The sequence below is a fragment of the Hyperoodon ampullatus genome, assembly GCF_949752795.1.
Source record: "Hyperoodon ampullatus genome assembly, chromosome: 10".
In the NCBI taxonomy this organism is placed as follows: Eukaryota; Metazoa; Chordata; class Mammalia; order Artiodactyla; family Ziphiidae; genus Hyperoodon; species Hyperoodon ampullatus.
Genome location: NC_136923.1, coordinates 49,895,874 through 49,920,133, shown reverse-complemented (window position 1 = coordinate 49,920,133; position 24,260 = coordinate 49,895,874). Strand labels below are relative to the sequence as shown.

The window sequence follows — 24,260 nt, the reverse complement described above, 5'->3', positions numbered from 1 at the left end:
GGGAAGCAGGACGAAGGTGACCCACAGCCAGAAGGTCAGGAGCCAGGGCAACCTGCTGTTGGCAGGGCAAGGTGTTCTGCTGACCCCACAGGAGCAGGGACAACCTGAGTTTAGAGCCCTCCACGCAGAGCAATGCACCAACAGAGGGAGGCCCTCTGATCCAGAAACCCACCTTCCTTCTAAAGACACACTGGTCAGGACGATGCAGAGATCTTTCGGGAAATAAAACATAATCTAACTAAATGAATCTGCCTCACGCAAGATCAGACAAAGAGGAAAATTGAGAGGTTCTTCTCCCAGTGGAGCGACAGACTCCTCCTGGATCTCTGGTGAACCCCTTCCTCTGGGCCTCTCCCCCAACTCCCCACCAGCCAACCCATGTCCAGGTGCTGGCAATTCCAGATTTTTAACTATTAGTGAATGGAGCCACGTCCTCTGCTCAGACCCCCTCCCCACTTGTCCCAAGTCACTGTGGGTTTCCATCCACTCTCCAGGCCACAGCCAGAGAGCTCTTCATAAAATGCAAACCAGGGCTTCCCTGGTGGCACAGTGGTTGAGAGTCTGCCTGCCGATGCAGGGGACACGGGTTCGTGCCCCGGTCTGGGAAGGTCCCACATGCCACGGAGCGGCTGGGCCCGTGAGCCATGGCCGCTGAGCCTGCGTGTCCGGAGCCTGTGCTCCGCAACGGGAGAGGCCACAACAGTGAGAGGCCCGCGTGCCACCAAAAAAAAAAAAAAAAAAAATGCAAACCAGATCCCATCAATTCCCATCAAGTCAAGGTCTAAACTCCTTACTCCTTAGCTTACTGATAAAAACCTCTCGATCTGGCCTGAATTCTGCAGTGAGCGTAGGCCTTCAACATGCAGGCTCCGCGTTGCTTAACCCCGGCTGCACATGCCAGCACCCGGCAAAGCTTTTAAAAACTACTGATGCCCAGTCCCCACCCCCTGAGATTGATTTATTGGTTTGGGGAGGGCCCAGGTATTATCTAAACGATTCCCAGGTGATTCTAATGGCAGCCGGCATAGAGAACACTGACTCAGCATGCTGAGCATTCAGATCCTCAACACCTGTTCTCTTGCACCCGCCCCGCCCCCCCACCTCTCCGAGGCCTGTATCCTCGTCCTTTCCTCTGCCAGAAACGCCCTGTGCACTCCTCGTCCCCTTCTGCCCACCTAATTCCTTCTCAGCCTTGGGGGCCCAGGCGCCACATCCCTTCTTTCACATCTCTAAGGCCCAAGCCCAGGACAGGAGCCCCTCCTCCCTCCTCCCAAGTCTCTGTTTTTCTCTCTCATGGGATGGAGACCGTACCCAGCAGCACCTTGCCCATGGGGGAGCCTCAGCACATATTTGGGGAGGGAGCAGTAAAGGATGCTGAGCAACAACAATGGATAAAAACCACCTGCCAGTTATGGAGCCCCCCCTGTGCAGCTCCTGCTCCAACGGCTCACACACACCCCACCCTCAGCCCCAGCAACCTCCAGGAGTGCGGACCCCAGGGCTGCCCCAAGTGCGTTCATTTCGCTGCTGGTCTCCCACCTAGGTTCTTTCCAGGTGGTAACCGTGAATACTCTTATGGGAAGCACTCATCTGCTTGGTCACTCGGAAAGTTTTCTGAGAAGCAGGGCTCACAGAAGCCCACTCTCTGCTTGCAGGACCCAGTGTAATTTAACAGGGAAAATGTTTCCATTTCTGTAGTTTTGGTGTCTGCTGTGCTTCTGATGAACCCATCCTCACTATGAATACAGTACAGAACTGCCCAGAAATGATGTCATCTCAGAACTGGGACAGGAGATCATATTATCAACCCACTATTTTACAGATGGGAAAACTAAGGCCCCAGAGAGGGGGAGCAGTTTATAATCAAAGCACTTAGAACCTGGATAATTGTAATAAGATGAACAGTGCCAGGTCCTGGACCACTTTCCATCTGCTGTTCACCAACCACTTGTAACCGTCCTTGGATGTGGGGGTGACCACTTCCACCTTTACTGAGGGGGACGTGGAGGCCAGGGAAGGTTAGTCACATGGCAGTAACCGAGGTCTGACACGAGAGGCCCCGCCCTTCCCCCTGCCTCTCCAGAGCCTGGCCCCTGCACTCTGCCCTAGGTATGCGGAATCAGCCTCCTCTGAACGTCTCCGGTGGAGAACGCAGGGGAGCGGCGCCCTACTCTGTCTCGGACAGCTCATTTTCCTAGGAAGGCAGTCTAAGGTCAGAAGGAGGCAGAGAGAAGAACTCAGGGCTTATGACTCCAGGCCCAGGAATAACGCCACAAAACCTTCACAGTTGGGTTCAAAGAAGGAAATGCTGCTGAAAGAAAGTCCTAAAGCAACCGTCAAAAACCTGGGCTCTCATGTGACAGGGCACATTTAAGGTGGCAAAGGCACCAGAGAAAGAGCTGGGTGAAGTGCCCCCACCTGGGTGAAATAGGTCCTGGAGGCGTTGGAGCCCAGGAGCCTACTCTCAACGTGCTGCTGCACCCGCTCCAGGATGCTGTCCTCGTGCAGGAAGTGAACTTCGTGCTTCGTGGGGTGCACGTTGACATCCACATTCTGGGGGCTGATTTCTAAACTGGCAGGAAAAAAGAGAAGAGTTACCTCACATGGTGAAGAATGGGGGCGGGCAGTTCACTCACGGTGTATGTGGTGGGTGGAAGACTTGAGGCCGAATGACACAGCGGTTAAGACTTCAAGGTCAAGTCTGAGTGACCTGGGTTCAAATGCTGACTCTGCTACTTGAGAGCTGAGTGGCTGTGGGTAAGTTACAGCATCTTTCTATGCCTCGGTTTCCTCACTTGTGAACTGGACCTAATACATGGTGGGGATTAAACTCGTGTAAAGCACTTCGCACATACCCGGCATGTTTATCAGACGTCAGCTGTTATTATCACCTCTCCAGAACTAGAGGAATTTCTCATTACATAACCCAGGGCCAAGGCACTTAACTTCTCTGGACTGGTGCTCCCATCTGTAACCATGAACCTGTCCCTATTTACTGCTCAGTATTACATGGAGATCAAAACAGTATATGTGAGAGAACTTTCTAACATTAAAATGTAATACAAAAGTCAGTTTAGAGGCTGTGCCAGCTATCAGCTTATTGCCTCAGGCCAAATTCACCATTCACTGCTGGCTCTGATAATGGAGCGTTGTAGTGTGGATCTTTGTAGGTAGAGGACACTGGACAGACCCTGGAGAAGGAAGGGTTTCTCTGCCAGGTTCGGGCAGGTTCCTCCTGGTGCAGGGGCAAGACCTTATTCACCTTTGTTTCACTAACACACTGCCTGGCACAAGGGAGCCTCTCAATGGGATTGTGCAGGAGTGAATAAATAAAGGAAAATTGTACCCTTTACCTGTGAAAAGGGAAAGAACAACCTGTGCCAGTGGGATATGGGATTCACTCTGACCAGGCTAATTAGCAAGTCCATCTCTTTCAAAGAGGACCGCTGGACAGAATTACTCTTCCTTGTGAGTCTTGGGTAAGGAGTTCAGAGCTGCATTACCTGAGGTACAGGAACGGGTGTGTGTTTTTGGGCAAATATGCTGCATACACCGTTTCTATGGCTTTTCTTAAGGAAGCTGACTCTACCAGACGATCTAGAAAATAAAAGTAATTAGCTCAAATCTGTCCCAAGGGGTGAGGTGACAGGTGCACACCTATACTATGCCATGACATCAGCTCAGGAAGAACACCTCTGGGGTGACATCCACATCAGCCCCCTTTACCATTACGACTCCTCAGCATCTCACTGTGGGATTGGGGCTCTCCTCTTACCCGAGTAGCAGGAATACGACAGGGCAGTCAATTCTGCCTCCCCAATCCCTTCCCCCTGCCAGTCCAGGTGGACCACGTGCCCTTGCTCAGAATTTCATTCTGCAAATACATCATGGGGACCTACCACACGTGCCACAAGCTGGGAGACAAACTCTGGTAAATAAACCTAATTCCAACTCCCAGCAGTAAGGACCACAGGGGAGGGAGCAGCTACCTCTGCTCAGGGACCTCCAACAGTGGGGGAGCCAAAAGGAGTACTTAAGGTTAAGAGTGCGTTTTCCAGGCATTTCAGGTGGTAGAAATATCTGAATGCACATTGAAGGTAATTTAGGAAATGAGGCAGGCTTGAGGGGGTGGAAAACAATAAAAGCTGGGAGAGATAAGACTAAAATCAGGGCTTCCCTGGTGGTGCAGTGGTTAAGAATCCACCTGCCAATGCAGGGGACATGCGTTTGAGCCCTGGTCCGGGAAGATCCCACATGCCATGGAGCAACTAAGCCGGTGCTCCAAAACTACTGAGCCTGCGCTCTAGAGCCCGTGTGCCACAAATACTGAGCCCACGTGCCACAACAACTGAAGGCCATGCACCTAGAGTCCGTGCTCCACAAGAGAAGCCACCACAATGAGAAGCCCGCATGCCACAACTAGAGAAAGCCCATGTGCCACAAATACTGAGCCCACGTGCCACAACTACTGAAGCCCATGTGCCTAGAGTCCGTGCTCCACAACAAGAGAAGCCACCACAATGAGAAGCCCGCGTGACACAACTAGAGAAAGCCCGTGTGCAACAACAAAGGCCCAATACAGCCAAAAATAAAATAAATTTTTTTTAAAAAGGAGCTGCTTTCAAAAAAAACGACTAAAATTAGAGGAAGATCTTCATACAACACAGCTCTCTTTTCTCCTCAGACCGATGACCTGCTGATGACCTGCTGTCCTGCGTTGATGGAGCCAAGGATATGCCACATCCTTTTATTTCCAATGAGAAGACCGGCCGTGATCTTAGCAATGAGGAGACTATTATTCTGAGTGCTCACTACATCACCCACAGCTGCCTCAATAATACACAGCTGCTGTACTGTGTAATCTGACAAAAGGACAGCTGGAGCCCCTCAGCTGAGATTTCTGAACCTGAGATATGCCTAAGGAGTGTTCTTTGTCCCTGCCACCTGAGTGAGCCTGCCCAGTGTGTAGATAAGTGAATGACACACATGAGAGTCTGACCTAACCTCTAAAAAGTCTACAAATAACAAATGCTGGAGAGGGTGTGGCGAAAAGGGAATCCTCCTACACTGTTGGTGAGAATGTAAATTGACACAGCCACTATGGAGAACAGTATGGAGGTTCCTTAAAAAACTAAAAATAGAATTACCATATGATCCAACAATCCCACTCCTGCGCATATATCCGGAAAAGAAGAAAACTCTAACTCAAAAAGGCACCCCAACATTCACAGCAGCACTATTTGTAACAGCAAAGACACGGAAGCAACCTAAATGTCCATCAACAGATGAGTGAATTAAGAAAATGTGGTTTAGGGACTTCCCTAGTGGTCCAGTGGCTAAGACTCTGCACTCCCAATGCAGGGGGCCCAGGTTCAATCCCTGGACAGGGAACTAGATCCCACATGCTGCAACTAAGACCTGACGCAGCCAAATAAATAATTTTTTTAAAAAAAGAAAATGTGGTGTATATATGCATATACACAATATTACTCAATCATAAAAAAGAATGAAATACTGCCATTTGTAGCAACACAGATGGACCTAGAGATTACCATACTAAGTGAAGTCAGAGAAAGACAAATATTATATGATATCACTTACATGTGGAATCTAAAAAATAATACAAATGAACTTATTTACAAAACAGAAAGACTCACAGACAGAAAACAAACTTATGGTTACCAATGGGGAAAGTGGGGAGAAGAATAGGAGCATGGGATTAACCAATACACACCACTATATATAAACAAACAACAAGGATTTACTGTATAGCACGGGGAACTATATTCAGTATCTTGTAATAACCTATAATGAAAAAGAATCTGAAAATATATATATAGATGTGTAACTGACTCACTTTGCTGTATACCTAAAACTAATACAATACTGTAAACCAACTATACTACTTCTTTTTTTTTTTGGCCGCTACGCGCAGCTCATGGGATCTTAGTTCCCCAACCAGGGATTGAACCCAGGCCATGGCAGTGAAAGCGCTGAGTCCTAACCACTAGACCGCCAGGGAACTCCCAATCAACTATACTTCAATTAAAAAAAACAAATACTGCCTGCACCTGAGATACCCCCTCCCTGTATCCTGCTGTGCAATTTCTGATGGTGGGCCTTGATATAAGGAGAGAACAAAGATCTGCCCAGGGCCTGCTGGTAAAGGCTCTGAGGCCAGCAGGCGAGCAGGCTGAACTGGCTCCCAGGGACCTGGGATACCGTCTCCTGGGCACCCTCTCACAGGCAAGAACCAGACTCTCCAACTGTCAGCCAACAATGAGCACATGTGAGAGGGCTGAGCAGACTAAGGGCAGAAATTAAACCACATTTCGGCATGAGGTTTCCCCGGGTGTAATCAAACCTGTCCATGAGGAATTTTTCCATGGCCCCCTAAGTTCCCTGTGGATAGATTTCCCCACGTGGCTCTTTCTCACTTACGATTGATGAAGAGTAAGAAGATGCACTTCTTCACCGAGTAGTTTGCATTGGATATGTAGCCATTCATTTTGAAGGCGAGGGTTTTATCCTCACACCCAACTTCTATCAATTCTCTGATTGGAAAAGAGAAATTTTGAGGCTTTGGGAAAAAAATGGAAAATTCACACTTTCTAAAGAATCAGAGTTGGAAAAATCAGGGCTCTTTCCCATAAACTGACTGCCAAATGTGGACCCCTGTGACTTGGTTCACTGAGATCCCCGGGGCCCTCCCATCCATCAGTCTGTCCATCCATCCACCCACCTACCCACCTAGCTAGTGTTTTCAAGCACTTATAATATGTTACATGCCAAGCGTCACCGTCACTGCTAGGACACAGCAAGTCCAGGCTCTGAGACCTTATTTTGCCGAAACTTTTATGTATCTTAGTAACTAAGTCCCAAAGATGAGATTCCAAAGAACTCATCTCTGCTGAATTCCTCACTCTGCTGATGGGCACCACGACGGGGCTCCTGTGTGGTGCTCCCCAGAGTGTGTTTATGGGGAGGGGAGGCTAATAGGTGAAAGGAGGTTCTCCCACAAGCCACATGCATTTCTGCCCGAGGGCCTCGCAAGTGCTGGTCCCTCTGCCTGGAAAGCTCCCACTGCTAGCTAATTAATTCCTCTTTATCCCCCGTAACTTGGGGACCACTTCCTCAAAGAGCCTTCTATGACAATCCCTCTCCCCAACCACAGGAGATCCCCCCACCTTATACTTTTCCTTTAAGGCATATAGCACAGTCACTAATGAATGGAATAATTATTTCCTGTGTCTTTCCAACTAGAATATGAGTCCTCTGATGGCAAGAATCCTTTCTGCTTTATTCCCTACTGAATATCTCTACCACACAGCACAGCACCCAGCAAGGAGCACTTGCTCATTAAGCACTTGCTGGATGGATGGAGGATGCTTTGCAGGCAGTGGTGTGTGCTCCCAATCTGAGTAGAGGGCACAGCTCGCCTTTCTTCCTTCCACCACACGGTGAACCAGCAAACCCTCTCTTCCCCAAAAAAGAGGCTGGTGTTCTGGAAACATATTTTGGGAACTGCTGCTCTCTTACAGTCCCTAGGAATTTCATAACAACTAATTCTGAGTCTTAAAATTTGGTCAATGAGCTCCTAAAAGTTTCACTGTACAACAGAGCTCCCTTTTTGCTCTGGGAGCACAGCTGAAAAAACAATTCCTTAATACTTAATTAGTAAGAAAAGGGTAATTAAAAGCAAATTGACTGTTCCATAGCTAGGAACATGGTTTTATGCCAAGAGTGAGTAATTTGTCCTTCAAAGTAGAAAACTGAGTTCTAGGACTATTGCTCCTGCTTTTAAGATTATTGGAAAAAGTGAAGTCAGGGGCTATCTAGTTCATCTGTGTACCCCACCCCACCCCCAGCATCTGGTGCACACCTGGCATATAGAAGGCTCTTAGTATTTTTCCCCTCAGATTATGACACAGGAACTTTGGGCTTTGCAAAGTCCTGAGATTTAGCTATGGATCTGTGATGGAAACCGTGGTTTTCACCCACAGAAGGGAGTGCCATGAAAAATCTATAATAATACAAGCAATTTTCCCACTTAGGCTTTCCTTGACAATGAAGGTTTGGTGACACAAAACTGCTTGCCACCAGACAGGCAAGTGTTTAAGGGCAGAAACATTTTATTTGTCTTTATAACCTTAACTTCTGACACAAAGACTGGAATATGGGAGGCAATTGATAAACGTTGAATGATAATAAATGCAATCCTAAAGTGATGATAATGAAAATACAAGGACAAGAGGGAGCACTGGAAGAATTCTCCTATACTGGAGATATTTTGAAGGCAGAGATCTAGAGAGAACACACTGATTCATAGCCAGAGCATCTAGGAGATGACATGCACCCAAGAAGGGTTGATTCCATGAAATAATCTGAAACATGACACTAAGCCTGAAGCATGAAAACAAGCCTGCATATTTGGTTAAAGCAAACTCTTAAGGCAGGTGTTAACAGATTCCAAAATAATGTGACGGAACGCAGAGTTTTAAAAATATAAATTATCAACATACCGGCTAACAGCATTTCCAAAAATGGAGCGAATGTTGTCCACGGTTGTGGCATTGGGCAGTGTCCTGACGTCGGCTACCGTCTCACCTTGCTGATAAACAGAACAGAAGATCCAACTTACTGTCTCACAGGGCTGACTGAAACACCGTAACCTCGTCTCCACGGGCAACTATAAAAAAATCCTTTCTTCTTTTACAATACATAACCATCCCCTATAAATCAAGAACTTACTTTTTTAACCGAGAAACTAATGCCTGAATTGTGTACTGAATACCTGGCAGAGAAAAAAACAAAACAGTAAAAAAAGAGTGGCCAAATGCAGAGTACATGCCCCATTTCAGTTAAACAAACCGGTGAAGTAATCTAAACAAATATATATACAAACAAAAGTATCTTTAAATGTCATATTTTACCCACAGGAAAATAAGCCAACAGAGACGACATGAAGATATCAATGCTAAATGTGGCAGAATCGAATAAAAAACAAAAAACTTTGCTTCTATACGTTGCTGACTAGACTCAAGGATATTTCAATACAATCTCCTCGTTGCCTACAGTTTTATTTTCACAAACTCAAAAGATCTGGGTTGCCTCAAAGACAGCTTGAGAATGTAGCCTGAACACCCCCTGCACTCTGTTGTTCTGTCTCAGAGTCCCCAACACACGCCCTCCCCACCCGCTTCTTCTCCCCCGAGGTCCTGTCCTAGTGTCTCCCGGCCTTTTCTCGGTTGGCTATCATTTACTATTCCTCCCTCCATGGGCCCCAGGACCTGGAGGATTGTGTCTAGCCAAACGCACTTATTCAGTAACAATTAGTTCACTTATCACACCTAGAACTAAAAACAGCCAACCAGAACTCCTCTATTTCCAGGAGCTAATTAATATTGTGATACTGATTCATACGATTCCAGGGGGAAAAAAGCAAAAAAACTTGATGTGTCTGTTCCACTTTAATAGAGGTAAATGTTTTACTGATTTTAATTTTTGTAGCAATACTGAGAAATAGTTAACACACCTCTGTTACAATTCAAGGACACGCAGGCTCAGAGAGCCATGCTGGGGCCACTGTACTAGCAGGTTAAGTCAATCCTGGACATAATGTTGTTTTCACCTGCCCTGAGTCCCTTCTCACTCTGTTAACAGCCCCTAGTCTTCCTTTGGGACACTACCTCTTCCCCATTTCACTTGATATATCCTTAGACTGCCAGTCCAGAAATCTTCTCCCCACAAATGTGGGCACACGATGGGGGGACCCAGGCTATGCCAATAAGATGCACTCTCCCGGGAGACAGGCTCTTGAGCAGAGTCAGGAAAGGAATGAAAACAGTTGGAGCAGGGCCACTGTATTAAATCCCTGAAGCCACCCTGCTTCTTGTTCTCCCCAAGGAGCAGCCGTCCACACACTTCTTTCCACTTGCTGAGTCACTCCTCGCCTTTCAATAAACGTCTTTTGGGCTCAAGTTAGTACAGTTTGTTTTGCCTGCCACCAAAGGACCCTCACTGATACAGAGACCAACTCCTGCTCTCTCCTGGGGACATGAAAGACAACCCAGAATTGGTGACTAAACCTTGACCAGAAACAATCTGTAGGCTAGTACTGCTGCTTACCATCTAGCTCAGCAACTGTTCTCAATTTCTAAGCAGCGGAACACATTCCTTTGGTGAGAGAGTGATTCAGAGACCCCCGCCCAGATTTTGGACTGTACCTGCCGACAACTTCCAGAATTTTCCCATACTCTTCACTTGGATTTTTTAAAGCTTTCCTCCTTGTGGATATGTTGTAAAAAAGGTCCTCTACCTGAATAGAAGATTAATTTTTCTTGTAAACTCACAGAAATAGATGGAAATAAAGCTGGGTCTTAAGGCAGAGAATCCAACTACATTTACCACCAGCACAGTTCTAAGCATTAGGGGAGGGACAAGAGATGGGGCAGCCTTAACAAAAGAAAGAAGGGATATTTCACCTGCCTCCCGCTTCACTCACTGATTTCTCAGATAGGTACTGGGGGCTACCTCCGTGTCAAGGCTCTTTGCCTTGTGCTGGGAATAAGAAGACAAATGAAGCACAGTACTGCCCAGAATAGCACAAGATTTAGTGGGGCAAACATAAACTTATAAACAATTACAATACCATATGACATTCAAACCTATTTTGCAAACTAAGAATAATTATCAGATCTTTTAGGGGTTCTTGGAAATTACACTGTGGTCCCAGGTACAGGATTCCCCCTTAACGTGCGCTGCGAAGTACACGTTCATTTCGGCCCCCACCACCCCCTCCACCTGCCTCATCAAGCCCAGGGCTTGGAACCTTCGAGGAGATGTGCTCTGGCTGGGGCTGAGGGTGGTAGGGTGGGATGTGTACATGACAGTGGGGTGCTTTATGGGATCTCGGAACGGGAAGAGACCAAATGTGGCACCACAGAAATAAGGCAGTGTAACAGACTTTCTCCTAATTAATGATACAATCTGTTACTCAGAGCCCTTTGAGTGGCAGATATTCTTCGTTACATCCTTCCTTGATAGATGAGCAAAGTGAGGTTAAGCGACATTAAATGACTTGCCTCTGGACACACAACCACTGAGTGGCAAGGCTAAGACTGACTTCTCAACTGGAGCCAAGCTTAAGGTTCTTTCAATGCCAGCTACCCTGCCACAGACTTCTGTGGTCTCAACAGAAGAAACTCCCAGCCTCTTAAAAAAAAAAAGGAGGCGGTGGGCAGGCTGCCATGCCACAAAAGTCAATAATCATTTCTCTTTCTTACAGGGTGATATCTTGGGGCTCCCATTAACTAGTAAATATTCATTTTTTTAATCCTTTGAGAACTCAAAGACAATTTTGTTTTTTACTTCAATATTTATACAAAGCTCTCTTTCAAAAATTTCCCCTCCCGTGTACCACTCTTACTGTGATCTGGGTCCCTTGATTGCCTGCACATGGTTTAGGTGGAGCTTTCAGCTTTCCATCTGAGTAATGTGCTCTATCAGAAAACATAAGAGATTACTGAAAGCTAACAAAAAAAAGAACAGAAACTTACCCGAAGAGTAAAAAAGTAAATTACACCAACAATAGATTAAAATATAGCCATGTTATAAGTTGTCTTAGTTACCGGTTTCCTCTATTTTTCCACTTCCATAACCATTCTAACTGGATACCAAAGGAGGGGGGAAAAATCCATTTTTTGTTTTTTGGGGGTTTTTTGGCACATATTGCTTTTTAGTTCCTGAGTTCTGGGCTACAAACAATAGTTTTGTCATTGCCTAAGATGACTGTAAAACTTTTTTCAATCATTTATTGAGGGGCTACCATGTTATCAGGCCTGTAAACGCCCTGTAATAAAGGCAGGCCTTGGGAGGTTCTTGATTTAGTGAGGGGATAGACTTTTCCCTTAAGTGTAGAACAAGGTGCTACATGATCCAGAGTAGGAAAACATTTAGCCTGGGGTGGGGGTGGGGGAAGTGTCACAGAAGAGATGACAATTCACCTGGGCTCTGAAGCAGTATAATCTCAGGTGGAGAGAACAGGGAAGACCATCCAGGAGGGGAAAAACATAAACAAAAGCAAAGAAGCTTTAGAATATGCAGCAGCTGAGGATGTGTGGAGGGGAGAGGCTGGGCAGATGGACTGAGTGCATTGGGAGGGTGCTAGTTGCTATGACAATGACTCGATTTCATCCTGCCACAGAAGGAGAGCTACTAGAGGTCCCAAGCAGGGGCATAACACCCCAAAGGCAAAGAAATGGAACCTGTGTCCCAGACTATTTCAGAAGACATTCACTCACAAGCAGCTCCCCAGTTTGTCAGAAGGGATACTAATCATATCAGCCCAGCTAGGTCCTAGGGCTATTACAATTTGCATCGAGTAAACCCGCCCTAGCACCAGTGCTGCAGACTCTGAAATGCTCCATCTTCCATTACTGCACACACTCAACTGTTAAAGAGGGCTGAGAAACAGGCAGAACTGCCCTTTGCTGAAGCTATTTTCTATATAAACTAACAATCTGTATGATAAAAAAAAAATTCTGTTTTTTGGCGTGAATTAGACACTCAGTACCCATCTTTCACTAGGGAATGGCCAGTGCTTATGAAAACAAAGGTGTGATTTTGATTCCCTGAATCCCCTTTTTGTTCTGTTCCAAGGTCATTCAACAGCCTCTGAAAACTGTGCCAACGTAAGAGACAGCCAGTGGCCACCTGTGGGAAGGTGCGGCGGGGGGGCTCAGAGCGGCTAAGGAACCAGCATCCTTCAGCACCCCAGCCACGGCCCCATAATCAGGCCAAGGCGACATCCTGACAAAGGGCAAAGGGGCAGAATGACATCACAGCTCCCACGGACTCAGAATTCCTCTGTGTAACAGACACCTTGCTAGGCACTTGTAATCTGTTACATCGTACCTTTCACGAGTCCATAAAGTAAGATTATTACCTATGATGATCCCTGTGGATTATCAACTAATCCAAAGGCAGGAAAGAAAAGTTACCCAAGATCTAGGCCAAAAAAGATAACATTGGTGTTCAGATAGGATTACTTTGAGATACAGGCAAAAAGCACATTTCAGGATGAATTTATACACATAGCAGAGGACAGCACTATACCTGTATGCACACTTCCCGTCAGCTGTTTTGGATGTAATGCTGACGTGAGCCACATGGCTTATGCTGGCCAAAGCCTAAGGAAAAAAAAGGAAATGGAATGAAAGAAAAACCCACTGCTGGGTCACCCCATCTCATCATTAACGGAGAAGTTATCTCAATTGCCTCTTCTGTTTTGTATTAACAAATGGCAACAATGAGCACTCGCTTTGATGATGTTTTTTTTTAAAAAAAAAAAAAAAGGAAGCTATTGAGTTGATTCTGTAGCATAATTACTTGAACAAGGGAAAAAATATATATATAAAAGTCCAAAAGGAAACATACCCAAGCATTTGTGTTTTGTTTTTTTTTTTTGGCTACACTGCACAGCTAGTAGGATCTTAGTTCCCCAACCAGGGATTGAACCTGGGCCCTCGGCAGTGAGAGCACCGAGTCCTAACCACTGGACTACCAGGGAATTCCCCACCCCCAAGCATAACGTTAACCTTAATAGCAATTGTGTTCAGGTGTAGAGTTATAGGTGTATTTAATAGTCTAAATGATTTGTCTTCTAACAAGTTTAAAGCCTGCCTTCAGAAATGGATAATGGAAACACTGCAAATAGATAGTGCTGTATACTATTATTCAAAACTGTTTTCTGTAAGCAATTTTATGTTTAGAAATATAAATTTAGGGACTTCCCTGGTGGCATGGTGGTTAAGAATCCCCCTGCCAGTGCAGGGGACATGGTTTTGAGCCCTGGTCTGGGAAGATCCCACATGCCGCCGAGCAACTAAACCCGTGTGCCACAACTACTGAGCCCTCGTACCACAACTACTGAAGCCCGCGCACATGGACCCCGTGCTCCGCAACAAGACAAGCCGCCGCAACGGGAAGCCCAAGCACCTCAACGAAGAGCAGCCTCCGCTTGCCACAACTAGAGAAAGCCTGCGTGCAGCAACAAAGACCTAACATAGCCAAAAATAAATAAAGTTTAAAATATATATATATAAATTTAAAATTATGCAGGGACTTCCCTGGCGGTCCAGTGGTTAAGACACCGTGCTCCCAATGCTAGGGGCCCGGGTTCGACCTCTGGTCAGGGAACTAGATTCCACATGCCGCAACTAAGATCCCACACCGGGCAACGAAGATCCCGCATGCCGCAACTAATACCCAGCCCAGCCAAATAAATAAATAAATTTTTAAATTATGCAATTAAGACTAAACAAATTAAAAGAAAAAAAAGACCATTTTTTTCCCCTTAAAATCAGGATTGTTTTGCTAGCCCTTTGGAATCTGTATCGCCTTTCCCAAGGACACCATAGCATAAAAAAAATGCAACCCAGGCACTGTGATGGGGTCTGTGTGACAGCATCTCAGGAGACAGTGAATACAGCTGTGGTAGACTCAGTTCATTAACAAGGACCATGGCTCAGGCTCAGAGATTACCAGGTCCTAGTTGGATTTCCCTGGTGTATGTAATTGAGCTAATTTTCATCATTAAAAATGTAAATGAGACTTCCCTGGTGGCGCAGTGGTTAAGAATCTGCCTGCCAATGCAGGGGATACAGGTTTGAGCCCTGGTCCAGGAAGATCCCACATGCCGCGGAGCAATGAAGCCCGTGTGCCACAACTACTGAGCCTGTGCTCTAGAGCCCACGAGCCACAACTACTGAGCCCACGTGCCACAACTACTGAAGCCCATGTGCCTAGAGCCTGTGCTCTGCAACAAAGACAAGCCACCGCAATGAGAAGCCTGCGCACTGCAACGAAGAGTAGCCCCTGCTCGCTGCAACTAGAGAAAGCCCGCACGCAGCAATGAAGACCCAACGTAGCCAAAATAAATAAACTAATTAAATAAATTTATTTTTTTTTAAATGTAAATGATTTTGTGACCTGTGGTAAGGAAGGACATTAAATACATCCAAAACTACAATGCTACCCAACACCAGGAAAAGAAAGGGCCACTGGCAGATGGTCCTGATGCTTCAGGGGCCTTTGTACCGGCACTGGAGCAAGAGGACAGGAACACAGACTCTGGAGTCAAACTGCCAGGGCTCAATTCCCCATTCTGCCACTTCCTAGCTGTGTGCCCTGGTCATGTTTCTTAAAGTCTGTCAGTTCCCTCATATGTACAACATGGTAATAATAATAATAGAACCTACTCTACGGAGTTGTTAAGAGTGAAAGGGTTAATACACACAAAGGGCTGAGAACCATGGATGGCACACAGCAATCCCTCAATAAATCTTCCCTATTTAATTACAAACCCAAAGATACCCTACAGCTGGGCTATGGCTCCAGGAGGCCATGCGCTTAGGAACTGACTCAGAAAGTTGCAAAGCCAGAATGAAACTGCTTTGCTAGGGCTGACCTGAGGCCTACTTAAAGCCAGGGGGGCCTCAGGGTACACAGTCTGATGTTGCCCCTACCTGGAACAACCTGGGGCTCACTGTGAGCCAGAGGGTGCTTGAGACTACCCGGATTTGATCGAAATTGCAGTGACTGGGTCACAGCTGCCTTTTAATTTAAAAAAATCAAACAGGGAATTCCCTGGTGGTCCAGTGGTTAGGATTCAGACGCTTTCACTGCCAGGGCCCAGGTTTGATGCCGTTTGGGGAACTAAGATCCCGCAAGGCGCTCAGAGAGGCCAAAAAATAAAATAGAATAAAATAAATAGATAAGTCAAATAAAAGTAAACTACATTCACATGATAAAAAATCCAAAAACTACAGAAAGGCCTAAAATGAAAAGTAATTGGCCCCATTCCCCTCCCCCACCCTGGCTCTCATTTCCCCCAAATAACTACTCCAAACAATTTCTCTGGTACCTCAGAAACTGAGGAAAGGAATACAGCCCTGCCAACACCTGGATTTTAGCACAGTGAGACCCAGTGACACCCATTTCCCCTAACCTCCAGAACTGTAAGATAACAAATTTGTGTTGCTTTAAACCACGAAGGTTGTGGTCATTTTGGGGGCAGCAATAAGAAACTAATACAAACTACTTGAAAAGGATACATATCTTTACTCACGAATGTTATTTCTATAAATTTATCCTAAGGAAATAACTGAACAAAACACATTGTATGTACATGAATATTCACCAGAGCATTAAACACGAAAAAAATGGCAAAGAGCATAAATGTTCAACAGGAAATTATATAAATAGACTGCAGTATGTACAAGTAATAGAACAGGGACTTCCCTGGTGGCGCAGTGGTTAAGAATCCGCCTGCCAATGCCGGGGACACGGGTTTGATCCCTGGTCCGGGAAGATCCCACATGCCGTGGAGCAACTAAGCCCGTGCACCACAACTACTGAGCCTGTGCTCTAGAGCCTGTGAGCCACAATTACTGAGCCCGTGTGCCACAACTACTGAAGCCCATGCGTCTACAGCCCATGCTCCACAAGAGAAGCCACTGCAATGAGAAGCCCACGCACCGCAACGAAGAGTAGCCCCTGCTCGCCGCAACTATAGAAAGCCCACGCGCAGCAACAAAGACCCAATGCAGCCAAAAATAAATAAGTTTATAAAAAAAAAGAACAGTATGTAGCCATTACAATTTATGTTGCCCTACATATATTGAATGATATCTTTATATCCACAGAGTATTGTCATAAAAATGTAAGATACTATTTTTATCCATTTTCTATTTAATATATCCCTATGATACATCATATAATTTCATTCACAGATATTTCAGAATATAGCTTAAAAGTTCTCAAAAAAAAAAAACGATGAAACTATTTTTATACCAAGAAAATTAACAGTACTTTCTCCTTAATACCATCAAATAACCAATCTGTGTTCAAATATCTGTCTCAAAAAAGTTTTAGTTTGTGCAAATCAGGATCCAAGTAAGATCAATACATTGGAGCTGGTTCACATGCCTCTTAAATCCCTTCTAATCTATGCTTCTTCCTCCTTTATCTTTTCTCCCCCATGCAGTTTACTTTACAGGAAACAAGTCTTTTATCATGTGATTTCCAGTCTCAGTGCCATTTACCATGCTCCCTTGCTCCTTGTATTTTTCTGTATATGGGTACTTGGATCTAAGTATTGGTAAGATTCACATTTGATTTTGGACAAGAAAACTTGGTAGATGGTGCTATCTTCTTCCATCAAGAGACCTGGGGGGTCTCTGTAGATACAGTTTATGGTGTATTAAGTGTTTATGGATAGGGAGGGTGGGAGGGAGGGAGACGCAAGAGGGACGAGATATGGGGATAAATGTATATGTATAGCTGATTCACTTTGTTATAAAGCAGAAACTAACACACCATTGTAAGGCAATTATACTCCAATAAAGATGTTAAAAAAGTAAATTAAATAAAATAAAACTAATTAATTAATTAATTTAAAAAAGTATTTATGAACAATTCTCAGTTTTGGAAAAATGAATCTAAGTTTGTTTAAATTTGCATATATTTAACAAGTAAAAAGTATCATGTCTTGGGCTTCCCTGGTGGCGCAGTGGTTGGGAGTCCGCCTGCCGATGCAGGGGACACGGGTTCGTGCCCCGGTCTGGGAAGATCCCGCGTGCCGCGGAGCGGCTGGGCCCGTGAGCCATGGCCACTGAGCCTGTGCTCCGGAGCCTGTGCTCCGCAAGGGGAGAGGCCACAACAGTGAGAGGCCCGCCTAACCGCAAAAAAAAAAAAAAAAAAAAAAAAAAAAAAAAAAGTATCATGTCTTATTGACCTGCTGAGAAACATATGCTGACAAGTGGCAGAAATGTCATCACAGGAGGATGTTTTACACATTTCTTCAATCCTCAGCTTACCTCACCCCGAAAGCCATAGGTAGAAATATGAGCTAAATCCTCAAAGGACTGCAGTTTACTTGTGGTGAACCTCTCACACACAATCTCCAGATCTTCTTTCTAGAAGGTGCAAAAAAATCAGTGAATAATTATGTCACTCGTTTTTCCAAATCTTTTTTAATTTCCCTTTTCTTGATTGAATCCAGGAAGACATTCCTCTTGGGAGAAGAGCTCTAAGTCAGCAGGAGCCTCCTCTCTGGACATCCAGAACTCCTCTCGGCCCTGCTGCTCCTTCTTCCTCTCTCGCCTCATTCCTCAGCCTCGTTTGCTGCTTCTGTCTCATCTCCCCTGAGAGTGGATAATTCACAGTTCCATCCCTGGACCTCTGCTCTGTCTACACTCACAGTCTTGATGATCCCACCCAGGCTCACAGATTTTACAAAAATCATTACTGTATTAGAAAACTTCTTTATTAAAAATCTATAGGTACAGGCTTCCCTGGTGGCGCAGTGGTTGAGAGTCCGCCTGCCGAGGCAGGGGACACGGGTTCGTGCCCTGGTCCGGGAAGATACCACATGCCGCGGAGCGGCTGGGCCCGTGGGCCATGGTCGCTGAGCCTGCGCGTCTGGAGCCTGTGCTCCACAACGGGAAAGGCCACAACGGTGAGAGGCCCGCGTACCACAAAAAAAAAAAAAAAAAAAACCTCTAAAGAGTATCCCACCTCATCCAGAGTAAAAGCCAAATATTTTACAACATCCTACAAGGTCCTACATGCTCAGCCTGGCTATCCTTCAGACCTCATTTCCTTTTAGGCTTCCACTCCCTCCACCACGCATTCTAGACACACCAACCCCCTTGCTAGTCCTTAAGCGTGTCATGCAAGCTTCCATTTCGTGGTTTTTGTGTGTATTGTTCTCTTTGCTCAGGACGCTCAACCTTTAAAGTTTCATGACTTGCTCCTTGACCTCCTTATTCTCCTGAACAGTACCCAGCAGGGAATAGGTACTCAATAAATATTTATTTTTCAAACAATCCCATCCATAAAAGCCTAAAGTTTCCAGAATAGGGAGAAGTCCTGCCACTTCCTGCAGATGTAGCACACGAAGCACACAAACATCCTGCTGCTCTGAGGTTTTCCTTACCCTGATCCCGGTGCCATTGTCTTGGATCTGAATCAACTTCAGGCCTCCCTCTTTAATAACCACTTGAATACTTGTGGATTTTGCATCTAAACTGGCAAATCAAACAAAAAATAATAATTTATTAGTCTGCAACTACTTTAATGCACATATTTTAATACGAGTCAAGGGATAAGAACAAATTCCAGACAAATATAAGACTCAGTGTGTCTTCCTTTGTCTCACAGGCTCTGTGACTACATTGTTATCAGTTTACATGCTGTGTGAGAGAGGGAAGGAAGAGAGGGATGGAGGGGGGAACCATCATTTCCAATAGGACATTCAGCAACATTTCTGTTCCTCTAGGAAAAAAAGAAAGGGAAGTTAGAAGTGGGACCTTTTAGCACATGCCTCTTTCTTACCTACTTTTTAACTAATTCTACCATCTGTTACTCAAACTTTATTCAGCCTCACGTTCCTAAATGACCCTTATAAAATGTCATTAAAAAAAACTCTATACGTTTTTCTCTACTATTTTCTTTATGCAAATATATTTATGTTGGGGGAAAGAAAAAATGGCAGTGCAGAAAATTCTTTAAGAAGTCAATACATCTTTTTATTCCTTCAAAGAGTAACCTACAAGCATAGAGCACCTACAGAGCTAGAGAAAATAAATCCAGACTGAGGCTGCATGAGAAAGAGAAGTTTCCTCCTCCTCACACAGAAAATTCTTTATTCAGAAATAAGATAGTAAGTTACTTAAATATTAAAGATCTTTCTCAGAAGCCCCTGAATTGAAGTTGTACTTAGCTGTCTTGACTTACGTATTAAAAAGAGCATAACTGGACTCCATACAAAATCTCTGCTTAGAGAATTATAATCCACTGATCTAGTATGTGTAGTGTTGTTGTAGTCTTCTGGCACAGTACAGTAACAGGCCCAAATCGTTCTGTCAGTTAATTCTAACACTGTAGAAACAAAAGCCAGCCTTTGTGAATTTAAAGTCAAAAGGAGAAACAGTCCCCAGTCTCCCTGCTCCTTCTTTTGTCTACCTTCTAATTCTCTTCCTTTCTCTCAATGGTCCTTTCAGACCCACTGTTCTTTCAGTCCCATTACCCACGATGGTTGTTTGTGTTTTCACAACAATCCCTTTACAAACCTACCAATCTTCGCTGGGACATTTTTTTCCTTTTAACGTATAGATTTTATTAACATCAATGCATTTTAACACAAAGGATCTGACATAACGTTTAGGTACATTATGAGCCTCCTTTTTAAAGTTTACACCCAACTTTCTTTCCACGTTTTTAATCTCTTCCTTCCACAAGGTTTGTGTGACAGTTCTAAACTTCAGAATCCATAAAATCAGATATCTTTAAAGTGACCCCGCAAAAAGTAAAGGGCAGGAAAATCCTAAGTGGGGTCAATCACTTGGCAATAGGGAATCACAAGTTAAACCCCAAGTCCACCGTCCTCTCCTAAAATCCCAGCAATTTATTTAGAATAAAACTCAAAATGGGGGGCTTCCCCGGTGGCGCAGTGGTTGAGAGTCCGCCTGCCGATGCAGGGGACGCAGGTTCGTGCCCCGGTCTGGGAACATCCCACATGCCACGGAGCGTCTGGGCCCGTGAGCCATGGCCGCTGAGCCTGCGCGTCCGGAGCCTGTGCTCCGCAACGGGAGAGGCCACAACAGTGAGAGGCCCGCGTACCGCAAAAAAAAAAAAAAAAAAAACTCGAATTGTACTTCTGAATGTAGATGGATGACTTCTGGAATAAGCAAGAAACTGATAACACATAGTATCCTCTGAAGGATGAAGGAAGTTTTTTTCCCTTTTTAAATTATAAAATTTTTATACATTTAAAAATTTGCACCTTCCGCATATATAATTTTTAAAGGACTTCTCTTAACGGCAACATGAAAATATTGTGTAACCCTCTCCTTGCCTCGCAACAATCCTAAAGTCTTGCGAGGGCGCTCGAGGTCCCGTGAGGGGCGAAGGCAAGACCCCCGGCCTCCGCCGCCGCGGCCCTGCGCCGCACACGCCTTGGCTCCGGGCAGGGAGGCGTGTCCGCCCTATCCTGAGCATCGGCCCGTTAAGTCGTAGCCTCTAAGGAAGCCTTGACTCCCTTCGTACCAGTTCTCTATCATCTCCTTGATGGCATTAGCCGGGCGCTGGATAACTTCCCCTGCCGCGATGCGGTTCACCACTGTCTCGTCCAGCCGCCGGATAACCCCCGCTACCAGCGACATTTTGGCGCCAGAGGAGCCCGAGTCACGGCGAGAAGCTAACTGGAAGTGCCTTCAGCCAATCCCCTTAGAGCTTCGTAGCCACATCTTTCCATCAACTCTGCTGACGCCATCCTGCCCCACCCTCTAGCGGCAGCGCCGCTTCCGGGACAGTGAGCTACTGATTGGGCAGCTTGAATGCCAGTCAAGTTCGTAAGTTCCGGTTCAGTTAGTCCCGCCCTAAAGCGGCTTCAGTTCACTTTGCGCTAGAAGGATGTGCGCCTGCGCACTAAAAATCGCTGTCCACTCTTCCTATTGGTTCATGTCTGGGGCTGAGGAATACGAAATCTCCAGCCAATAGGAACAGAGGTGTCGGAGCCGCAGGTTGGTGTCCCCAGCTGGGGTGATCTGGCGCAGAGTGGAGGAGGCGATTGCGGCTCGCTCCTGCTCCTCCCCTCTCCTTGCGGCCTCCCGGAGGTCTGCCCAGCTCCTGTGCTCTCCCGTGAAATGTGGATGACGCCCAAGAGGAGCAAAATGGAAATCGACGAGTCTCGGGGGTTCCGGGCCGAGTGGACCCAGCGGTACCTAGTGGTGGAGGCTCCGGAGGGCGAGGGCGCCCTGTGCCTGGTGTGTCGCCGCCTGGTCGTAGCTACCGGCGAACCCGACGTCAGGCACCACTACGAGGCCGAGCACGACTATTACGAGCGGTATGTGGCGGAGGGCGAGCGCGCAGCCCTGGTGGAGCGTCTGCGTCAGGGCGACTTGCCCGAGGCCGCCCCGCTCACTCCGGAGGAGAGAGCTGCTCGTGCAGGTCTCGGGCTCGCCCGCCTCTTGGCCTTGAAGGGTTGCGGCTGGGGCGAGGGGGACTTTGTGCACCGGTGCATGGAGGTGATGCTGAGAGATGTGCTGCCCGATCACGTAAGCGTTCTGGATGGCATTGATTTATCTCCGGAGATCACGCGGCAGAGGGTCCTGGACATTAACCAAAATCTACGCAGTCAGCTTTTTAACCGAGCCAAGGACTTTAAAGCCTATTCCCTTGCCTTGGACGACCAGGCTTTTGTGGCCTATGAAAACTACCTCCTGGTCTTTGTCCGCGGCGTAGGCCACGATTTGGAGGTGCAAGAAGAGCTTCTGACCATAATCAACCTGACTCATCACTTCAGTGTTGGTGCCCTCATGGCGGCAATCCTTGAGGCCCTGCAGACGGCAGGGCTTAGCCTGCAGCGGATGGTTGGACTGACCACGACCCACACTCTGAGGATGATTGGTGAGAACTCAGGACTGGTGTCATACATGAGAGAAAAGGCTGTAAGCCCCAACTGTTGGAATGTGATCCATTATTCAGGATTTCTTCACTTGGAACTGTTGAGCTCCTACGATGTAGATGTTAATCAGATCGTAAATGCCATATCTGAATGGATAGTTTTGATTAAGACCAGAGGCGTTAGGCGGCCGGAATTTCAGGCTTTACTAACTGAATCTGAATCAGAGCACGGTGAAAGGGTTAATGGACGCTGTCTGAACAATTGGCTTAGAAAAGGGAAGACTTTAAAACTAATATTTTCCTTAAGAAAAGAGATAAGAACATTCTTGGTTTCAATAGGGGCAACAACGGTCCATTTCACAGACAAGGAATGGCTTTGTGACTTTGGCTTCTTGGTGGATATTATGGACCACCTTCGAGAACTCAGCGAACTATTGAGAGTGAGTAAAGTCTTTGCTGCCGCTGCCTTTGACCATATTTGTACCTTTGAAGTGAAGCTGAATTTACTTCAGAGACATATCGAGGAAAAAAATCTAACACACTTTGCCGCCTTGAGCCAAGTTGTTGATGAGCTTGAAGGGCATATTCAAGACGACGAAAAAATACTCGATCCTGATAGGTATCGAGTGGTGATCTGTCGCCTACAAAAAGAGTTTGAGAGACATTTCAAGGACCTCAAGTTCATTAAAAAGGACTTAGAACTTTTTGCAAATCCATTTAGCTTTAAACCTGAATATGCACCTATATCAGTAAGGGTGGAGCTAACAAAACTTCAGGCAAATAGTAACCTTTGGAACGAATACAGAACCAAAGACTTAGGGCAGTTCTATGCCGGATTGTCTGCTGAATCTTACCCGATTATCAAAGGGGTTGCCTGTAAGGTGGCATCCTTGTTTGATAGTAGCAAAATCTGTGAAAAGGCTTTTTCATATTTGACTCGAAACCAACACACTTTGAGCCAGCCATTGACAGACGAACACCTCCATGCCCTGTTTCGGATTGCCACCACTGAAATAGAGCCGCATTGGGATGATCTTGTGAGAGGAAGAAATGAATCAAATCCATAAACTTTTGTAGTACAACATTGAAACACTCAACAAGAATCCAATTCTAAAAGCAAACATCTGTTTGATTTTCAAGTTTACTAATTTTGGATTGTGGGAAAGCACCACATTCATCCAAATTGATCACAATTCAAATTCTTCAGACATTTTTTTTTTCCATCTCAAGAGGCAGTATGGGACTGAAACATGCAGACACCTTTTTTTAAAACTTAATTTGATGGCAAAGTCATTATCTTTTGCTTTTATGATATAACTGTTTTTAAAGACATTTAGTACTAATAATGTGAGTTGAATTAGAAGTCTGTTTTTAAGGTGTTTCAAAGAAACTTTAGCTCTTATTTTAACAAAGTTAAAATTCTGATGCATATAGTCTGAAATTATCAACTGCTTAAATATATGTTTGAGCCAATTTGCAGAAACTCACATAGCAAGTGCAGAAGTTTCTGAAAAGGAGGAACGTACATACAGTGGAGGTATTTTGTCGAACTATCAGAATGAGACTATTTTTTTTAGACATATTTCTGAGTCTGAAGTAAATATTGACATATTTCCTCCCTCTCACGTCCCTCCCACCCGCCCTAGCGATAATAATATTACTAATACAAAAAATAAGCATGTAAAATTTTAGTCAGAGGAGCAAGAATGTTTTTTTAATTGCTAGTTTAGGAGGCTTCCTGCAGTCTGGAGGTCAGACTAACCAATTTTGGGAGGTTTCCCCTGAATTTT

General features: G+C 45.5%; 2 protein-coding genes across 6 annotated transcripts in view; one reads left to right on the top strand and one right to left on the bottom strand.

Annotated features, from left to right (window-relative positions):
* The window catches only part of MLH1 (mutL homolog 1), a gene marked incomplete at its 5' end in the record, with an annotated part of 58,995 nt that extends 37,768 nt beyond the window's left edge, over nt 1–21,227 (bottom strand). For 4 of the 5 annotated variants that reach the window (XM_079713599.1, XM_079713601.1, XM_079713603.1 and 1 more), the window contains 11 exons: nt 2,419–2,572; nt 3,504–3,597; nt 6,442–6,554; nt 8,523–8,611; nt 8,752–8,794; nt 10,227–10,318; nt 11,429–11,501; nt 13,117–13,190; nt 17,880–17,978; nt 19,001–19,091; nt 21,112–21,227. In XM_079713599.1, coding sequence (XP_079569725.1) covers nt 2,419–2,572; nt 3,504–3,597; nt 6,442–6,554; nt 8,523–8,611; nt 8,752–8,794; nt 10,227–10,318; nt 11,429–11,501; nt 13,117–13,190; nt 17,880–17,978; nt 19,001–19,091; nt 21,112–21,227 — 1,038 coding nt within the window. The remainder of the gene's footprint in view (nt 1–2,418; nt 2,573–3,503; nt 3,598–6,441; nt 6,555–8,522; nt 8,612–8,751; nt 8,795–10,226; nt 10,319–11,428; nt 11,502–13,116; nt 13,191–17,879; nt 17,979–19,000; nt 19,092–21,111) is intronic. The other variant, XM_079713600.1, reaches the window with a different exon arrangement.
* Nucleotides 21,228–21,716: 489 nt separating this feature from the next.
* Nucleotides 21,717–23,537, top strand: EPM2AIP1 (EPM2A interacting protein 1; the record flags this gene model as incomplete). Its single annotated transcript, XM_079712618.1, has 1 exon — nt 21,717–23,537. One exon carries the CDS (start codon nt 21,717–21,719, stop codon nt 23,535–23,537), a length of 1,821 nt encoding a protein of 606 aa, XP_079568744.1.
* Between the last annotated feature and the right edge of the window lie 723 nt (nt 23,538–24,260).